Source organism: Oncorhynchus kisutch, linkage group LG18 (genome assembly GCF_002021735.2).
Source record: "Oncorhynchus kisutch isolate 150728-3 linkage group LG18, Okis_V2, whole genome shotgun sequence".
In the NCBI taxonomy this organism is placed as follows: domain Eukaryota; kingdom Metazoa; phylum Chordata; class Actinopteri; order Salmoniformes; family Salmonidae; genus Oncorhynchus; species Oncorhynchus kisutch.
Window position 1 is genome coordinate 21,140,496 of NC_034191.2, and position 17,147 is coordinate 21,157,642.

The 17,147-nt window shown below is 41.0% G+C and overlaps 1 protein-coding gene across 4 annotated transcripts; it reads left to right on the forward strand.

Moving 5' to 3' along the window:
• Positions 1-2,885: 2,885 nt before the first annotated feature.
• Positions 2,886-11,678, forward strand: LOC109909235 (28S ribosomal protein S23, mitochondrial-like). 4 transcript variants are annotated; one of them, XM_031796284.1, is made up of 6 exons: positions 3,167-3,181; positions 4,279-4,455; positions 7,616-7,795; positions 7,897-7,974; positions 8,236-8,359; positions 8,511-11,678. In XM_031796284.1, the coding sequence occupies exons 3-6, from the start codon at positions 7,629-7,631 to the stop codon at positions 8,646-8,648; spliced, it is 507 nt and encodes a 168-aa protein (XP_031652144.1). In that variant the 5' UTR covers positions 3,167-3,181; positions 4,279-4,455; positions 7,616-7,628; the 3' UTR covers positions 8,649-11,678. The 4 variants fall into 4 exon arrangements, with proteins under 4 accessions (XP_031652143.1, XP_031652144.1, XP_031652140.1 ...); XM_031796283.1 differs by having other exon boundaries at positions 2,886-4,455; XM_031796280.1 differs by lacking the exons at positions 3,167-3,181; positions 4,279-4,455 and adding an exon at positions 4,863-4,960.
• The last annotated feature ends 5,469 nt before the right edge of the window (positions 11,679-17,147 follow it).

The following is a 17,147-nucleotide window of genomic DNA, read 5'->3' on the forward strand; positions in this document are numbered from 1 at the left end:
GTTCACCTTGCAACAGGACAACAACCCTAAGCACACAGCCAAGACAACGCAAGAGTTGGCTTCGGGACAAGTCTCTGAATGTCCTTGAGTGGCCCAGCCAGAGCCTGAACCCGATCAAACGTCTCTGGTGAGACCTGAAAATAGCTATGCCGCAAAGCTCCCCATTGTTATGAATAATGACTAAATGATGTATACAATTAACGTAGAACTATAACTAAACAGAATACTACCCTGTCACTGTATGAATGTATGAATCTTATTATAATCAAAACACTGAATATAATGTGTGTAATTTTAGTCAAAAATTAGAACAAGGACTTTCTGTTCCTTGTTAGAAACGAATGGAGCTATCGTCAGACCGGCTGGAATACTGTGTTCCTTACAGGACATTCTGTCCCTACCCAGGGAGGGGAGAGACCTTGGGCTTGTAATAGATTGTTTAACAGGTGGCAGACAATGTGAGAAGGCTTGTGAACTATATTGCCATTGTATCTGAGAGGAGGAGGGACATTTATAACGAAATGTGAGGTATATAAACCAATGTACATGGTATTATGAGCAGAGCTCTCGAGAATAAACGCTATTGGCTAAGCTGACTGATCTCTGTCCGTTTCATTTAAATAAGAACCTTACAAATTCTTAGAAACAGACAGAGTGTATTAATTGCATTGGAAAATGAACATGAGAACAAAATTATCTTGACAATTGGTCCTTCGAGCCGGATCTCAAAATCTGCCTCTGTCGTCCCAAGGAACTGCTGAAAACCGTGCACGGGCGATCTAGGATCCGTAAGACAAAGACCTGACCTCTGAATTGAGGGTTTATTTCAGGCCAGTGGTGAACTGGTACATGACAGAGATGGTGACGAGATCCAACCTACATTGATTTTCCCAGTCTGCAAGACAAGGTCAGTAGTCTTTATTCTCGGATTTGGGGGGAATAATTGAAGATATCTTTGATTTGATGTCCTAAAATGCTTAGAATTTATCAATAATAGGAGCTTGAGTATTCCAAACAGATTCACACAGGAATTCTACTTTGTAGACAGGCAAGCAAGTCCACGATGACCTGAGGTAAGGTGCACTGCCATAAATAAAACTAAACTTAATAACAGAGGTCCGAATACCCGAGATTAAGCAGGGATACTAAATAGGTGTTGTTAGATAGGACATTCGTTTTGTACAAACAGTAACTGACAGGATAACTTAAACCTATTCAACACATGGATAGTGTCCAAAAAGGAGGAGAGGGAAGCCTAATATAGCGGAGTGAGATACGTGATGTTAACTTTAAAAGTCCTCTGACGCAACATGAAATAGGAGGTTAACTAGGGATTTACGACCCCTGGGTAATAGCTTATAGTTGTCCGGGTGAGACCTAATGTCCGATCGACATTCAACTCTATAGATAACGTTTCCAGAAAGGAGAAACACACATTAACTTGTTATGGCTGCAATCCCACTAATGGGATAAGTGTCATCAACAATCGCTGAATAGCATAGCGCTACATTCAATAAATATTATTATAAATATTTAAATTCATGAAATCACAAGTGCAATATAGGAAAACACAGCTTAGCCTTTTGTTAATCCACCTGTCGTGTCAGATTTTGAAATTATGCTTTACAGCGAAAGCAATCCAAGCGTTTGTGTAAATGTATTGATCGCACGATAAAACATTAAGTACACTTAGCATCAGGTAGCTTGGTCACGAAAATCAGAAAAGCAATCAAATTAATCGTTTACCTTTGATGATCTACAGATGTTTTCACTCACGAGACTCCCAGTTACACAACAAATGTTCCTTTTGTTCCATAAAGATTATATTTATATTCAAAATACCTTCGTTTGTTTGCTGCGTTATGTTCAGAAATCCACAGGAAAAAGCGGTCACGACAACGCAGACGAAAATTCCAAATAGTTTCCATAATGTCCACAGAAACATGTCAAACGTTTTTTATAATCAATCCTCAGGTTGTTTTTAAAATATATAATCGATAATATATCAACCGCAAATGTCTTTCACAGTAGGAGAGGGAAAAGCAATACCTATCCAAAGTCTGTTGCGCGAGCAAAACTCATGTGACCACTTGACGTGATATGATTGTTCTGGCTCATTTTTCAAAATAAAAGCCTGAAACTATGTCTGAAGACTGGTGACACCTTGAGGAAGCGATAGGAAAAGGAATCTGGTTCATATCCCTTTAAATCCAACAAAGGGAGGCTATGGAACATGGAGTTTTCAAAATAGAAGCCACTTCCTGTTTTGTTTTTCCTCAGGGTTTTGCCTGCAATATCAGTTCTGTTATACTCAAAGACAATATTTTGACAGTTTTGGAAACTTTAAAGTGTTTTCTATCCAATACTAATAATAATATGCATATATTAGCAACTGAGACTGAGGAGCTGGCCGTTTACAATGGGCACCTTTTCATCCAAGATACTCAATAATGCCCCTGCAGCCATAAAAAGTTAAACATCACATACACATAGAGTGTGTAAATATACCCTAGAACAGAACTATAGATACACATAGTTTAAAGAGATACCCATAGATTGTGAGCATTAAAGAGACACACACATAGTCAGGCAGGAGAGCAACTATAGTAATTAGGTAACGGTAAACAGCGCATATATAAAGCATAGAAATACATACACCTCGATTGTAAAAATATACTGTAGAAGATAACTATAGTAATTGGATAGCGGTAGAAAAGAACACACACATAGAAGGTAAAAAGCACATACACATAGAAGATGAGACAGAAAAAGGATTTGGCGGCTGTAAAAGGAAAAGGGGAACCCCAGGACAGGGGGCAGCGGTTGTTTTACAGTGGGCTGTAGATAAAGAGCAGAGAGAAAGAAAAAGGAAGTAAAAAATAAGGAAGATGTAAGTAGCAAGCCGCAGGAGGAGGAAAGGATAGGGCTAGCTGCCCTAGGGAAAGTCAGGAAAAATTTAATCGAACTAGGACAGGATTTAGCAAATTTATTGAGAAAGTGAATAGAGGTAGAAAAAGGGAGAAAGTCGAGAAAAGTGTATAGAGACAGTCAAAAAAAAGGTGTAGATAGTCAAGGGAAACAGCAGGTCGAGAGTTAAATAACAGGCTATTTTTTTCTCAATCATTTCTATAGCGTTGGTGGTTCAGCAGTAAAACTTTTGCCTACAACTCGGAAGACTATGGTTCGTATCTCAGCCTTGGCACCTATAGACTAAAATGTATTTCGATTATAATTCAAATGCTGATATGTTTTGCCGGGAGAGATACGGTTAGTTAGTGTTTGTTTAGGATATAAACTGAACGTAATTCAAATGCTGATATGTTTTGACGGGAGAGATACGGTTAGTTAGTGTTTGTTTAGGATAGAAACTGAACGTTTTAATAGATGGTTTAGGTTAAATTGAAAGACCAATCCATTCTAAATAATAGCGGGGCGATGTCGTTGGAATACGCTGTCTTGCCTAAATAGCCCTCTGGAATAACGTATTGGGAATGGAGTCGTATTCAAAATGCTGAATCATAGAAGAGACAGTTACCTAAATCTAATGAATTCTAAATAATAACGAAGAGATAATTACGATAGAGTTGTGCCCATTGAAATGTTATTATTCTTATGGATTGACTGACATACGTTATAAATTTAGCGAAGTGCATGGTACGTTTACATTTTGGAGTAAAAAGGGGAATGAAAGCTTAGTTGGTTTCAGGAACTAAGGTGTTAAACACGGAAACATTGCCCAGAAATTATTCTGCACAATCAGGTCGAAAGAGTAGCATTGACTAGTGCCTGTGAAATAAGAAAGGAGAGAAAGGTTACTGTTTAAATAGACAAGCACATATACATCTAAGAACATACAAAGCAGCACAGATAACTCTTAAAGTAGATAAGACACTTGACAGAGAATTGATACAGGATAGACATGAACGGACGCCCAAGGAGGAATTGGACATGTGGAGAACGAAAGGGGCGCTCCTACATGATAATGTCAGACATAAGGATAATTTACTAATCTTACCTAAGTCATTGTTTAGAGATGCGGCAAGGTTGTTACCTGGGCAGAGCCAGGTATCAAAAGGGGGATGGGTAGTTGTTGGGTAGTAGTGGCCTAGGATAGGACAGGGCCTAGGGGGGCCTAGGATAGGACACTTTGTGGCCTATTGGATAATAAACTAATTCAAAAAAATAAAAAATCTAGCTAACAAGTAGGCATAGAAGTTGAAGATATAATCAGATAGAACAAATGAGAAACTGTTTGTTAACCAAACCTGTATGTCCAAGATTTTATGCACTACAGGTGAACTACAGGGGAAGGTGATTTACTCAATCCAGTCCCCGAGGAGAATAGATGGGAAGCAGCCCCGTTGGGAGGGGCCATACCAAGTACTCCTGGTGACACCCTTCGCAGTGAGGATAGCTGAAGGAGATACCTGGGTGCATATCACACATTGCAGGAGGGTAAGACACACTGACACTGTCGAACAATCACAGTGTTAGGAGGAGAACCGAAACCAATAAGGTTCGGGGGTTTTCTCTCTAACGAAGATTCCCTGACCCAGTCTTGTCATCCCTGTTCATAGAAGTGAAAGTGTGGGCTGGCCTCTAGCTGAGGATATGTTCTCCGGGAAAGGGTGGGGCTTTACAGGAGTGCTGATTGGTCTGAGCTGTCTTTATTGTGGGAGCAATGTTCCTAAATACACCATGACCCATCTGAGAATTCAGAAGGTGGTAACTTGACCCATAGTTAGACGATGAGGATGTTGTATTAACATCTTAGAAACCGACAGACTGTATTAATTGCATTGGAAAATGAACATGAGAACAACATTTTCTTGACAGCCATCCAACCAGACAGAGTTTGAGAGAATCTGCAGAGAAGAATGGGAGAAACTCCCCAAATACAGGTGTGCCAAACTTGTAGCATCATACCCAAGAAGACTCGAGGCTGTATTCGCTGCCAAAGGTGCTTCATTTAAGTACTGAGTAAAGGGTCTGAATACTTATGTAAATGTTAATATAAATTATCAAAATGTTTAAAAAAAAATGTTTTTGCTTTATCATTGTGGGGTAGTGTGGGAAGATTTAATACATGTTAGAATAAGGCTGTAATGTAACAAAATGTGGAAAAAGTCAAAGGGTCTGAATATTTTCCGAATGCACTGTAAATCTTGGTGGGGCAAACTCAATTATTTTTTTAAATGCATGTCAGCAAATCCACTACACTAAACAATACATTAATTGTACTCTAAGGGTGTCAAACGGTGCCCACAAACTATTAGGGCCTACATTAAGCTGTCCCAACAGCAGTCCCAAAAGCAGTCCCAACATCTTACCACTGCTACGATCAGCAGAGCCTTGTCTGGCAGCGAAACAGTTCATTCAGCCTAATTTACTACCTTTAAAAAAACAAAGCTGATATGGCTGACTTGCTTAAGCAAATGTGGTTTCTACTGACAATGAAATGTACAAACTATGGAATAAGGGGACGATGAGCGGATAAGAGGCAATCTGTAATTTACATTAAGACACTAAGGAGAGAGCTTAGGACGTACGTAGTCAATATAACTATTTGTTCAGCACTTTTGAAATGTACAGTGTCAGAAACAGAACATGGGCCATTCTTACAGTAAAACTCCCTGTACACCAAGTCAGAACAGTAGGCTGAATTATGAGGGGAAAAAGGACAAAATTATTAGGGCGAAACACGTGGGCTACTAACAGCTTACTTCACAACATACACTTCGTATTACTGTCTTAGCTACAGTATACATATCTCCCTGTCATATTACATCATTTATCCAGCAGCATACAATACATTTTTGAACTCACCTTGTGCTGTGTTCACTTGAACAGGAATGTGGTGCGGCAGTCCTTCATAGACAAATTTTGTCATCAAACTCTGTCATCAAGTCTGGCGTTCTCTGGATGAATGGTGCTTTCAAGACAACTGGGAACTCTGAAAAAAACATGGTTGAATCATGACGTCAGTGATCTTAAGGTCAGAGCTCTAGAAAGAGGTCAGAGTTTCCGACTTGGAATTCCCAGTTGGATGACTGTTCAAAACTTACTTTCCCAGTCGGAGCTTGTTTTTTTCAAAGTTCCCAGTTGTCTTGACCTCACTGAAGTCTGATATTTCCCCGTTCTAAGTTTCCAGTTGTTTTGAACGTGGCAAAAGTTATGCTGGATTGAAAGCATGGCCAATGTTGAATGTTTATCCATTTAAGCTTGGAAAAGAGACCCTTAAACATAGACTTGGACCACACACCCACTCCACTGAATAGCAGGCTAGTGGTTGCAATTAGCCACTAATTCCTTCAAAATCACTCATTGTTGATTTTGAGATTTCCAACTTGTTGTGTAATGTTTATGTCCAATGGCCGATGAGCACCGATACGTTTTATCTGTCATCTATTTTCATAATTTCTCTTCACAAGGATTGAAAAGGATTTGCCAGTAGATTGTCAACTTGATTCATGATGAAGACAGCTTTCTTGCTAGCTAAGATTTTGAAAGTATGATGTTGACATGATCAGTCCAATCAAGATATAACATGATTTCAATGTATTCTCTTGCCAATGACCTTGACCCTTCTTGGATGGGCACTTCTAATGTAACTATATGACAGCACCCATGGGGCTTGAGTTTTCGAGCTCTCCTTGTACAGTAGATTTTGCGGTGTCTAGTGTCCCCATGAGTGACAGAACACTGAGCCAATCACAGCACAACTGGAGACCATTACCAACCCCAACACTATTTTCTGCTGGCCGCCCCATCTCCACAGAAAGCACTGAGCTCGGCTAAAACACCTGCATTTTGGATCTGTCTTACTCAAGAGAGCAAAAAAGAGACCCTGTTTCAATGCGACTTTATAAACATGTTTTTTTGCAAACTGATATGTGACACGTATTAATGCCAAAATAACATGCAAAACGGGCATAATAATTTTGCTAAACAGGTGGGGCTCCACCTGCCCTGAATGACTGGTCGCCACGGATTGTCGTTGATGTCGTTTTGAAAGCCTCTTGTTCAGTGTCAGTGACCGCAGCGCTTAAAATGCAGACGATCTGGAACCCGGCCCATGTTTTTACAGTGCGCTTTCGGTGCAGTTTGTCCCTGCAGAAATTACATGCGGAAGTGGTGGTCGTCCATGCTGGTGAAAATATGCTCTGTTGTTGGTGGTTGCTAACTATGATCTTTGAGTTTACTGTATAAATACCTAGCTGCATTTTGCACGCATATAGTGTAGTTAAATTCAAATCCATTATGGCTGGAAGTCGACTTGAAAAATTCGGGACCGTGTTCACGCGGTAGGTTCAAATCTCATGTTGCTAATGTTAGCTAGCATCATTTTGTTGTCAAGGTTACTGGAGGATACTATCTAGTTTTGTAGACCCTTTAGAGTTTGCTATCTAGCTAATGTTCGGTAGAAACCATTTTCTTTGATGGTTGAGTGACTTTTCTGCAACTTGTAGCCAATGTTATCTAGCCTATGGTTCTGCATAATATAAATGAATGCTAACGTTAGCTAGCTCTTTGCAATTGAGAAATTGAGAGTGCATAGGATGCATTTGCTCTATTGTTTAAATTTTTGCAAATTGCTCACTGGTTTCTTTTTCAGAGTCAGAGATCTTATGCGATCTGGAGTTGTCAAACAGTCTGACAAGCCCATTTGGTATGATGTACACAAGACCTTTCCACCCATGAAGGACCCACTTTATGTCAGACCAGTGGCCAAGACATATGGGAAGAAAGAAGAGGCTGTGCCAGACATCTTCTACAGAGAGGATGAAATCAGAGCGTAAGCTAATTAAACGGTTTGCCTTAAACTTTTTACTGTCATTCAAAAGCTGTTAGGAATGGAAATGTCAATTTGTTGATCAGCACCAGTCTCTCTTCCAGGAAATTGTATGAGGTGTATGGAACAGGGCCCGGAGCTTTTGATCTCTCCAAATCCAGCTTTGTTTCAACATGCCAAAGGTATGGGCACATTTTCACAAGTAATCACATTGTTGGTTTGTTAAGTTTTGGGGATTCCACATGTCTTGTAATGCTGGATCTTAACTACTGCAATTCATAAGAATAGAATTGCAGTAGTTAGGATCCAGCATTACAGACATGTGGAATCCCAAAACTTAACAAACCAACAATGTAATTACTTGTGAAAATTATATATATATATATATATATGATACACAAGTACGTGTGTTTTAGTTTCTCTTTTTTTCTTCCTTTTTGTAGGTTTGTGGAGAAGTACACAGAGTTCGAGAGCCAGGGAGATCTGGAGAAACAGTCCCTGTTTGAGGAGACTGGGAAGGCTCTGCTTGCTGAGGGCTTGGGGTTGAGGAGGAGGGGTATTCCTGCAGTGAGTAGACTGTTCAAATGATACAACTTATTAATTGTAATGCTGGCTGCCCTTTTCCCAAATACTGTATAGACAGATATGTACTAATCACTTACAATCATGAGACCTTCTGTTAAACTGACTGGCTGCACTTTTGCCGCTTGGCCTGCAGGTGGCGTCAGAGACCAGGAATCCAGTGTTGGGCATGAAGCTGACAGACATGCTGGCAGAACAGCAGGCAGATGCACCTGGCGGAACACAGGCACCAGGAAAAGAGAAGCCAACACAAGCACCATTGAATCCACAGTAGGCCTCTGCAGCATGGCTTCAACCACACTCTTCACCTAGATGGAACCAATCATCCACCTCCACTGACTAAAAAGGGGACTTTCAGTATCTGTCCAACACTAGACATACTCCTCAGTCCAGACTTTCTGAACAATGTGGATTAACAAGAAAGACTACTTGTTATGGGTGTGCCTGGGCAGCTTTCACGACCGTCCGTCTTGACTGCAGGGTTTTGTGTGTTGGTGTGTAGGAGTCCAAGTTATTGTACATTTTTGGGCTGGAAACTTGTAAGATTGATGTTCTGCATAAGGCTGTAAATGTATATTGTGTGTACATACATGCACTGTACGTCCAACTGGTTACGTTGCAGTCTGTTTTCAGACTTACGACAGGCCACCCCTGTTGATATGATATGATGATCAATTAGCATTGTGAGTGATAGGTAAAGTAACTCTATATTCTAGAATGAGGCCTCTTTTCCTTTTTTCCTCTGCCGCTCATCCTCTGTTATGTTTCCATCACGCTGCAGAACATTCATGCAAGACAAGCAGGCTGTGAGTGAAAGTTGATATTGCATTCTCCATTTGCTGCTGTGACAGTGTAATTCGGTAGTGCCTGCCTGCCTGAGCATCTGGAATGAAATGGAGATATTAATGCCGTATTGCTTCACAGAGAAGTACCACTGATCACATAACCACATCAGCTGACTGGAGATGAGAATGTGAGTAAAGAAGCATCACAGGTGCCATATTAAAAGAAATGCAAGGTAACATCTGTGGAAGGTATTCCACCAGATAGGAAAGGTTTGACATCAACACCTATACACTGAATGATTAAGAATGAAACTATACAAAACTATATTTTATGTTAGTGTCTACTGCCACAATTCAAATAAGCCCCGCGTCAACATTGCATCCAGTTCTGAACATAATCTTGGCATATATGTATTTTTCAATACGTATCTCAAACTACCAGAATAACATTAAACAGTAACCAGTCATTATAACTTCTGCAGGTTACCCTTTCTCTTCTCTCTAATCAGGATAATCATCATTCTTCCTGTTCTCACCACTTGTAGAGGCATTGATCCACTATATGACCTAGCAGCCCTGCAGTTCAACTGCCATTTGAAAATAAATCTAAAGAGGGCTTATATCTAGAGCCTTGGCTTTGATGTGGAACAGCACTGGTCGGGGTTATTTGCTCTGGAAAAAGCTAGCATCCATGAGCATATTCACAGTACCACAGTTCCCCCTTCTCTTTCCTCCATCGTCTTTTCAAAAAGATGACCTTGGCGGTGTTTCTCATTATCAGCTGTCTTTCTGTTTATCGAAAGGGAAAACTGTCCGTCTCACAGTCTATTCTGCGCTCGCACAGAGAGGAGAAATGATATCAACACCATAATGGAATGGGTGATTGTCTGCACACAGTCAAAGCGAAAGCAATTCTTTGGTGTATGGATGGCAAGACTGTCTGAGGGCCTAATGAACAGGAGGGAGGGATAGAATTGGGGAGAGATGTAGAGGAGGGAAAGAATCGGGGAGGAGGGAGAGAGTCAAGTTTGGAATGAGACAAACAATCTTTGTCTGCCGTGTCCACAGGCTGAGGGGAGAAACAGACACATAGTGGGGTGTGTTGGCAAAACCTGTGGCTTGACGCAATCCTTAAAGGTGTTGATTTTGCACTGTTTTCCTTTATCTTAACTGTTAAATAATATATACTGAACAAATATGTAAACTATTTCAAATATTTTACTGTTACAGTTCATAGAAAGAAAGAAAGAAATCAATTGAAATAAATTCATTAGGCCCTAATTTATGGATTTCACATGAATGGGCAATGGCCACTTTGGAACCAGGCCCAGCCAATCAGAATGGGTTTTTCCCCACAAAGGGCTTTTTTACACACAGAAATACTCCTCAGCACCCCCACCCCCTCCTCAGATGATCCCGTAGGTGAAGAAACCGGATGTGGAGGTCCTCGGCAGGCGATGTTGCACGTGGTCTGTGTTTGTGAGGCAGGTTGGATGTACTGCTGAATTCTCTAAAATGATGTTGGAGGCTTACATTTTCTGGCAACAGCTCTGTTGGACATTCCTGCAGTCAGCATGCCGATTGCATGCTCCCTCAACTTGAGACATATGTGGCATTGTGTTGTGACAAAACTGCACATTTTAGTGGCCTTATATTGTCCCCCAGTACAAGGTGCACCTGTAATGATCATGCTGTTTAATCAGCTTCTTGATATGCCACACCTGTCAGGTGGATGAATTATCTTAGGCGAAGGAGAATTGCTCATTAACAGGGATGTAAAAAAAAAAATTGTGCTCAAAATTTGAGAGAAATAAGCTTTGTGTGTTTGAAAGTTTTCTGCAATCTTTTATTTCAGCTCATGAAACATGGGAGCGACACATGTTGCGTTTATATTTTTGTTAAGTATAGTTTCTGTAGAGGGGTGGGTGAGCATGTAGCCTGCTGAATATTCTGACATGCTTTTTTTATGTGTTGCATGCTTGCGTTTGTAAGTTCCAGGTGGAGAAATGTGAAGAGCAATCTTCGTTTTAAGATGGAATTAATACAATGAACTTTACGATGGAGGCCTTTAAAAACTGGAGAAACACTGTCTGCGTAAATGACTTCTTGGCAGCACCCCCAAGATTTCTCTATTTCTTTCAAAGTGTATTTTCAGGCAGGTAATTAACTTTTCTCCTGCCAGACTCCTGGCAAGGATCTCTGGATACAAATGATTCCAATTGAGCATGGGCTGGAATTTAATTGATCAAAATGCCATTCTCTCTGTCACTGGAGTGTGAGCGTGGATAACATTTTACTGCTTCTGGCATAGATTTCTAAAGAAGCACCATTTTTGGGCTGTGGAGGAGAGACTAGATGCCAACAACAGCATTTAAGGGTGAATTCTGTATGTGAAAAATGTTTGGGCTGAGTGTGCTGTGCTAGGGCAGTGTTCTGTGTATTTGTATATTCTGTGTATATGTACACCTGGCTGGTTGTCAATATGGTCAGTGATAGAAAATAAAACAGAATTAATTAAATATGTAATAAAGTATTTTCTCCTTGAAATGTTGGGTAGCCTAGGTTGTGTAGATCAGTAAAATATATAACTGATTGTTTTTTAATTCTGGTTTGTAAGAGGCTGTAGAACGTATATAGTCAATGTACATACTGCACCATAGCCTATATACAATAGGACATTCAATAAGCCATTCAATGTCTGCATTTAACATATTCCATATTCATAAATGGATCGAAATGGAAATGTCTTTCTCTTCAATTCTTTATCCCACTCTGTCTTTGTCTTCCTGCTCTATGGCAGTGCTGTCACAAAGATATCTAATCTCTTTGGCATTATACAGTCAGTGTCTGAAAGAGCCTTAATTGTTTTTGCCTTTCTATTGCTTACAATAAAGCTAGGCTTGTCAGTCACAGTGGGTGAGGGAGTTAGAATCTTTTTTTTTATGTCATGTTTTATTTTTCAATTTGATATCCTGCATACCCAGTAGTCCTGATCATACAATCATTTTCCACCTTAAACAGACTAGCCTATGCTAGGAAAAATACCTCTTGAGCTTGGATGAAAGTTTTACAGTTTTTCACCTGATGTGTAGTTTTACCTGGAAGAGCTATTGATTTGGGCTGGACAATTAACACTACAACAGTTCATACTCATAATGCATTCATATGTTCATCTTGCATATGAAGGGTATGTAAACATGTAAGAATAGGTGTACAAACATCCAGAATTCAAATCAGCAATCCAATTTCAGTGGTCATCAAATTGAAATGGACTCAGACAGCAAGCATAATTCATGTACTTTGCTTCTGTTTGTGGACCGACAGATTGACAGCTGCATGTACAGAACACACTGGAGCATGTCGGCAGCTCACACTCACTTTTTCTAGGACCAAGAATCAGAGCCCTATACTATGAATGTAGTTTGAAGAGTTATCAGGTAACTTTGGTTAAACTTGGGATAACCGGTAGCATGAAAGTGGCTCAGCTTGTAGCCAGGTACGTTTCTATGGCAATGTATCCTTAAGAGCTAACTTGATCCGGGACAGGTTAACTCAGGGCTATCTATACTGAATAAAAATATAAACACAACATGTATAGTGTTGGTCCCTTGTTTCATGACCTGAAATAAAAGAGCCCAGAAATGTTCCATACTCACAAAAAGCTTATTTCTCTCAAATTTTGTGCACAAATTTGTTTACATCCCTGTTAGTGCTCATATATCCTTTGGCAATATAATTAATCCACCTGACAGGGGTGGTATATCAAGAAGCTGATTAAACAGTATGACTGTTACAAAGGTGCACCTTGTGCTGGGGACACTAAAAGGCCACTCTAAAATGTACAGTTTTGTCACACAACACAATGCCACAAATGTCTCAACTTTTGAGGGAGCATGCAATTGGCAGGCTGACTGTAGGAATGTCCAACAGAGCTGTTGCCAGATATTTTAATGTTAATTTCTCCACCAGGCTTTTTTTAGAGAATTTGGCAATACGTCCAATCGGCCTCACAACCGCAGACCATGTGTAACCACACCAGCCCAGGACTTCCACATTCGGCTTCTTCACCTGCGGGATCATCTGAGGAGGGGTGGGGGTGCTGAGTATTTCTGTCTGTAATAAAGCTCTTTTGTGGGGAAAAACTCATTCTGATCGGCTGGGCTTGACTCCCCAGTGTGTGGGCCTCTGCCCTCCCAGGCCAACCCATGGCTGTGCCCCTGCCCAGTCATGTGAAATCCATAAATTTGAGCCAAATTTATTTCAATTGACTGATTTCCTTCTATCAACTGTAACTCAGTAACATCTTGGTGTTGTTCAGTATATGTTTATCCTGAATTTAGTGTCTGAGCCTTGAGTTGAGGACCAATTAGCCTAAATCAGATTCCCTTCCTCTAGCAAAGATTGCATCATCATCCACTTCATTTGAGGAAGATAACTTATTACATCCTTAATTAATCAAATATGTTTTGGGTGTTAAAATACATTACACATTTATGTCAGTAAAACTTTAGTATTAATACTATTATTTTATCAATGGGAGTGTGAAAAAAATATTTTGCACATTGATAACCACACCAAGGTAGTAAAAGAAAGACAGCACGTTTACAAGTCTATTTAATACTAAAGCCTACTTCATTTTGCAAGATAACTTTTCTTTAAATTTGATTTCGGCACAAATTAAAATGTGGCACTGATTTACCCATGTGGATTGATGTTTTAGCATCATCTCAATAACGAGTTCAGCGTTCGACTAGCCACATGCGACATGCATGTGCAGTTACAATCTTGTAGTGAGATGGGTCCAGCTGCGACATCATCTCTCAGCAATCAGCCCCCAGGAATAGTGGGGGTTAACAGCACCATATAAGGAGAAGTGGGGGTTTCGAAAGGAACCATATAAGGAGAAGTAGGGGTTTCGAAAGGAACCATATAAGGAGAAGTGGGGGTTTCGAAAGGAAACATATAATTAGAAGTGGGGTTTCAAAATGTGCCATTCAAGACATGGTTTGGATTTTCGAACAGTAGTCATGGTAAGACATTTCATGGATGCAAAGATAACGGTAAGAAATGTCAGTAATGCAAAAAAAAAGTATATTCACTCACTGTGAAGTTTTTCACAATGTAAATGGTAGATAACATTAGCTACCCATAACTTATAAAAAAAGGCATTCATTTTACAATGTATTATTTATTAATACAATTTCAAATAATAATATCACGTCATGGCGGTTCTAGTGTTTTTTTGTATTTTTTAACTAGGCAAGTCATTTAAGAACTTATTTTTAATTAGGGCCTAGGAACAGTGCCCCTTGTTCAGGGGCAGAACAACAGATTTTCACCTTGTCAGCTCGGGAGTCAATCTAGCAACCTTTCGGTTACTGGCCCAACGCTCTAACCACTAGGCTACCTGCCGCCCCAGGTTAAAAGACTCCTTTCAAAATCCCCACTTCTCCTACGGTTCCTTTCGAAATCCCTACTTCTCCTATGGTTCCTTTTGAAACCTCAATTTCTCCTTATACGGTTCCTTTTGACACCCCTACTTTTCTAGAGGAAAGACTGCTCTGAGAGATGACGTCGCAGCTGGACCCTATTGGCTAGAGTTAGCGGCACGCTGATGAGCAATATCCGCCATCGTAATAGGCTACGGATGAAGCCTGAGCTGGAATGGGATACTACCTGGAGCTGGCTAGCGTTAGAAAACCCTGAGTAGATCTAGCTTGCTTCGTAGTATACCCCTCTAGCTGTGTAGACTCCAATGATGAGATATTGATTGGCTGAGAAGTGTCATTGTTGAATAATAACCCAGGGTTATGAGGATTTCACCAACTGTAGAGAGAGAGATAGCTTTCTCCTCAGCCACTGGGTGGCATCCCAAGTATTTATTTGTTTTTGGGGTCTACCTACACACACACACACACACACACACACACACACACACACACACACACACACACACACACACACACACACACACACACACACACACACACACACACACACACACACACACACACACACACACACACACACACACACACACACACACACACACACACACACACACACACACACACACACACACACACACACACACACACACACACACACACACACACACACACACACACACACACACACAACACACACACACACAAAACACAGTTCAGTGAGTAATTGTCATCTGTGGCAAATTGAAGGGCAGATGCTTGTTCCACCGTACTTTCTATTTAAATTATCTCGTCAATATTTTTTTACGAGGCCTTGGTTTTCCTCCCCCTACCTGTGACTGGGTTTGGATTTAGTGAGTATATAATGAATATGAGAAAAATGAAGACACCTGATTGATCTTTTGTTGCATTATTCACAGTATAAGTACTTTGCAAGGGAGAAAGCTTCACAAAATGTCTAATGTGGGAGAGCATGCCTGTCATTTGTGTATGTATAGCAGGCATTTTAGGACATCCTCCTTGGAAATACTGCCTTTTCTCAGTTTACTTCAGTCGCAGCATCCTTTTTAAGGTCAATTTCTCCAGTCATCCATCAATAGACAGTCATCTATATTTCATTCCCCAAGGCACCATAACTCCTCTGCCAGAGAGCATAGCCATGGGATGTAGGGTTGCTGAGGGTGCTACGGCATCCCCTGATAAATCAATAAAAAAAACTGAGAGTAAATAAAAAATCCAACAAATTAATGAACTGGGCCTTTATTACTAATGTATAAGATGAGTAAAAAAACTTTGCGACAAAAAATCTCGTCAGCAGTCACTAAGGTTCAGGGCAGGGTACTGGGTGGAGGCCGGCTAGTGGTGACTGTTTTAACAGTCTGTTGGCCTGGAGATAGAAGCTGTTTCTTTGTCCCAGCTGTGATGCACCTGTACTCTCTCCACCTTCTAGATGGTAGCAGGTTGAACAGGCTGTGGCTCAGGTGGCTGAGGTCTTTGATGATCTTCTTGGCCTTCCTGTGACACAAGGTGCTGTAGTTGTCCTGGAGGGCAGGCACTGTGCCCCAGGTGATGTGTTGGGCTGCACCCTCTGGAGTGCCTTACAATTGCGGACGGTGCAATTGCCATACCAGGCGGGGATACAGCCCGACAGGATGCTCTCAATGGTGCATCTGTAGAAATTCATGGTTGTCTTAGGAAGCAATCCACATTTATTCAGCCTCCTGAGCTTGAAGATGCGCTGTTGCGCCTTCTTTGCCACGCTGTCTGTGAAGGGGCCATTTTAGGTTGTCAATGATGTGTACACCAAGGAACTTGAAGCTTTGTAGATAAACTAGACAAAAAAAGAAACGTCCTCTCACTGTCAACTGCGTTTATTTTCAGCAAACTTAACGTGTAAATATTTGTATGAACATAACAAGATTTAATAACTGAGACATAAACTGAACAAGTTCCACAGACATGTGACTAACAGAAATGGATTACCTGAACAAAGGGGGGGGGAATCAAAGTTAAAAGTAACAGTCAGTATCTGGTGTGGCCACCAGCTGGATGCACCAGATTTGCTGGTTCTTGCTGTGAGATGTTACCCCACTCTTCCACCAAGGCACCTGCAAGTTCCCGGACATTTCTGGGGGGAATGGCCCTAGCCCTCACCCTCCGATCCAACAGGTCCCAGACGTGCTTAATGGGATTGAGATCTGGGCTCTTCGCTGGCCATGGCAGAACACTGACATTCCTGTCTTGAAGGAAATCACGCACAGAACGAGCAGTATGGCTGGTGGCATTGTCATGCTGGAGGGTCATGTCAGGATGAGCCTGCAGGAAGGATACCACATGAAGGAGGAGGATGTCTTCCCTGTAACGCAAAGCATTGAGATTGCCTGCAATGACAACAAGCTCAGTCCAATGATGCTGTGACACACCGCCCAGACCATGACGGACCCTTCACCTCCAAATCGATCCCGCTCCAGAGTACAGGCTTTGGTGTAACGCTCATTCCTTTGAAGATAAACACAAACCCGACCATCACCCCTGGTGAGA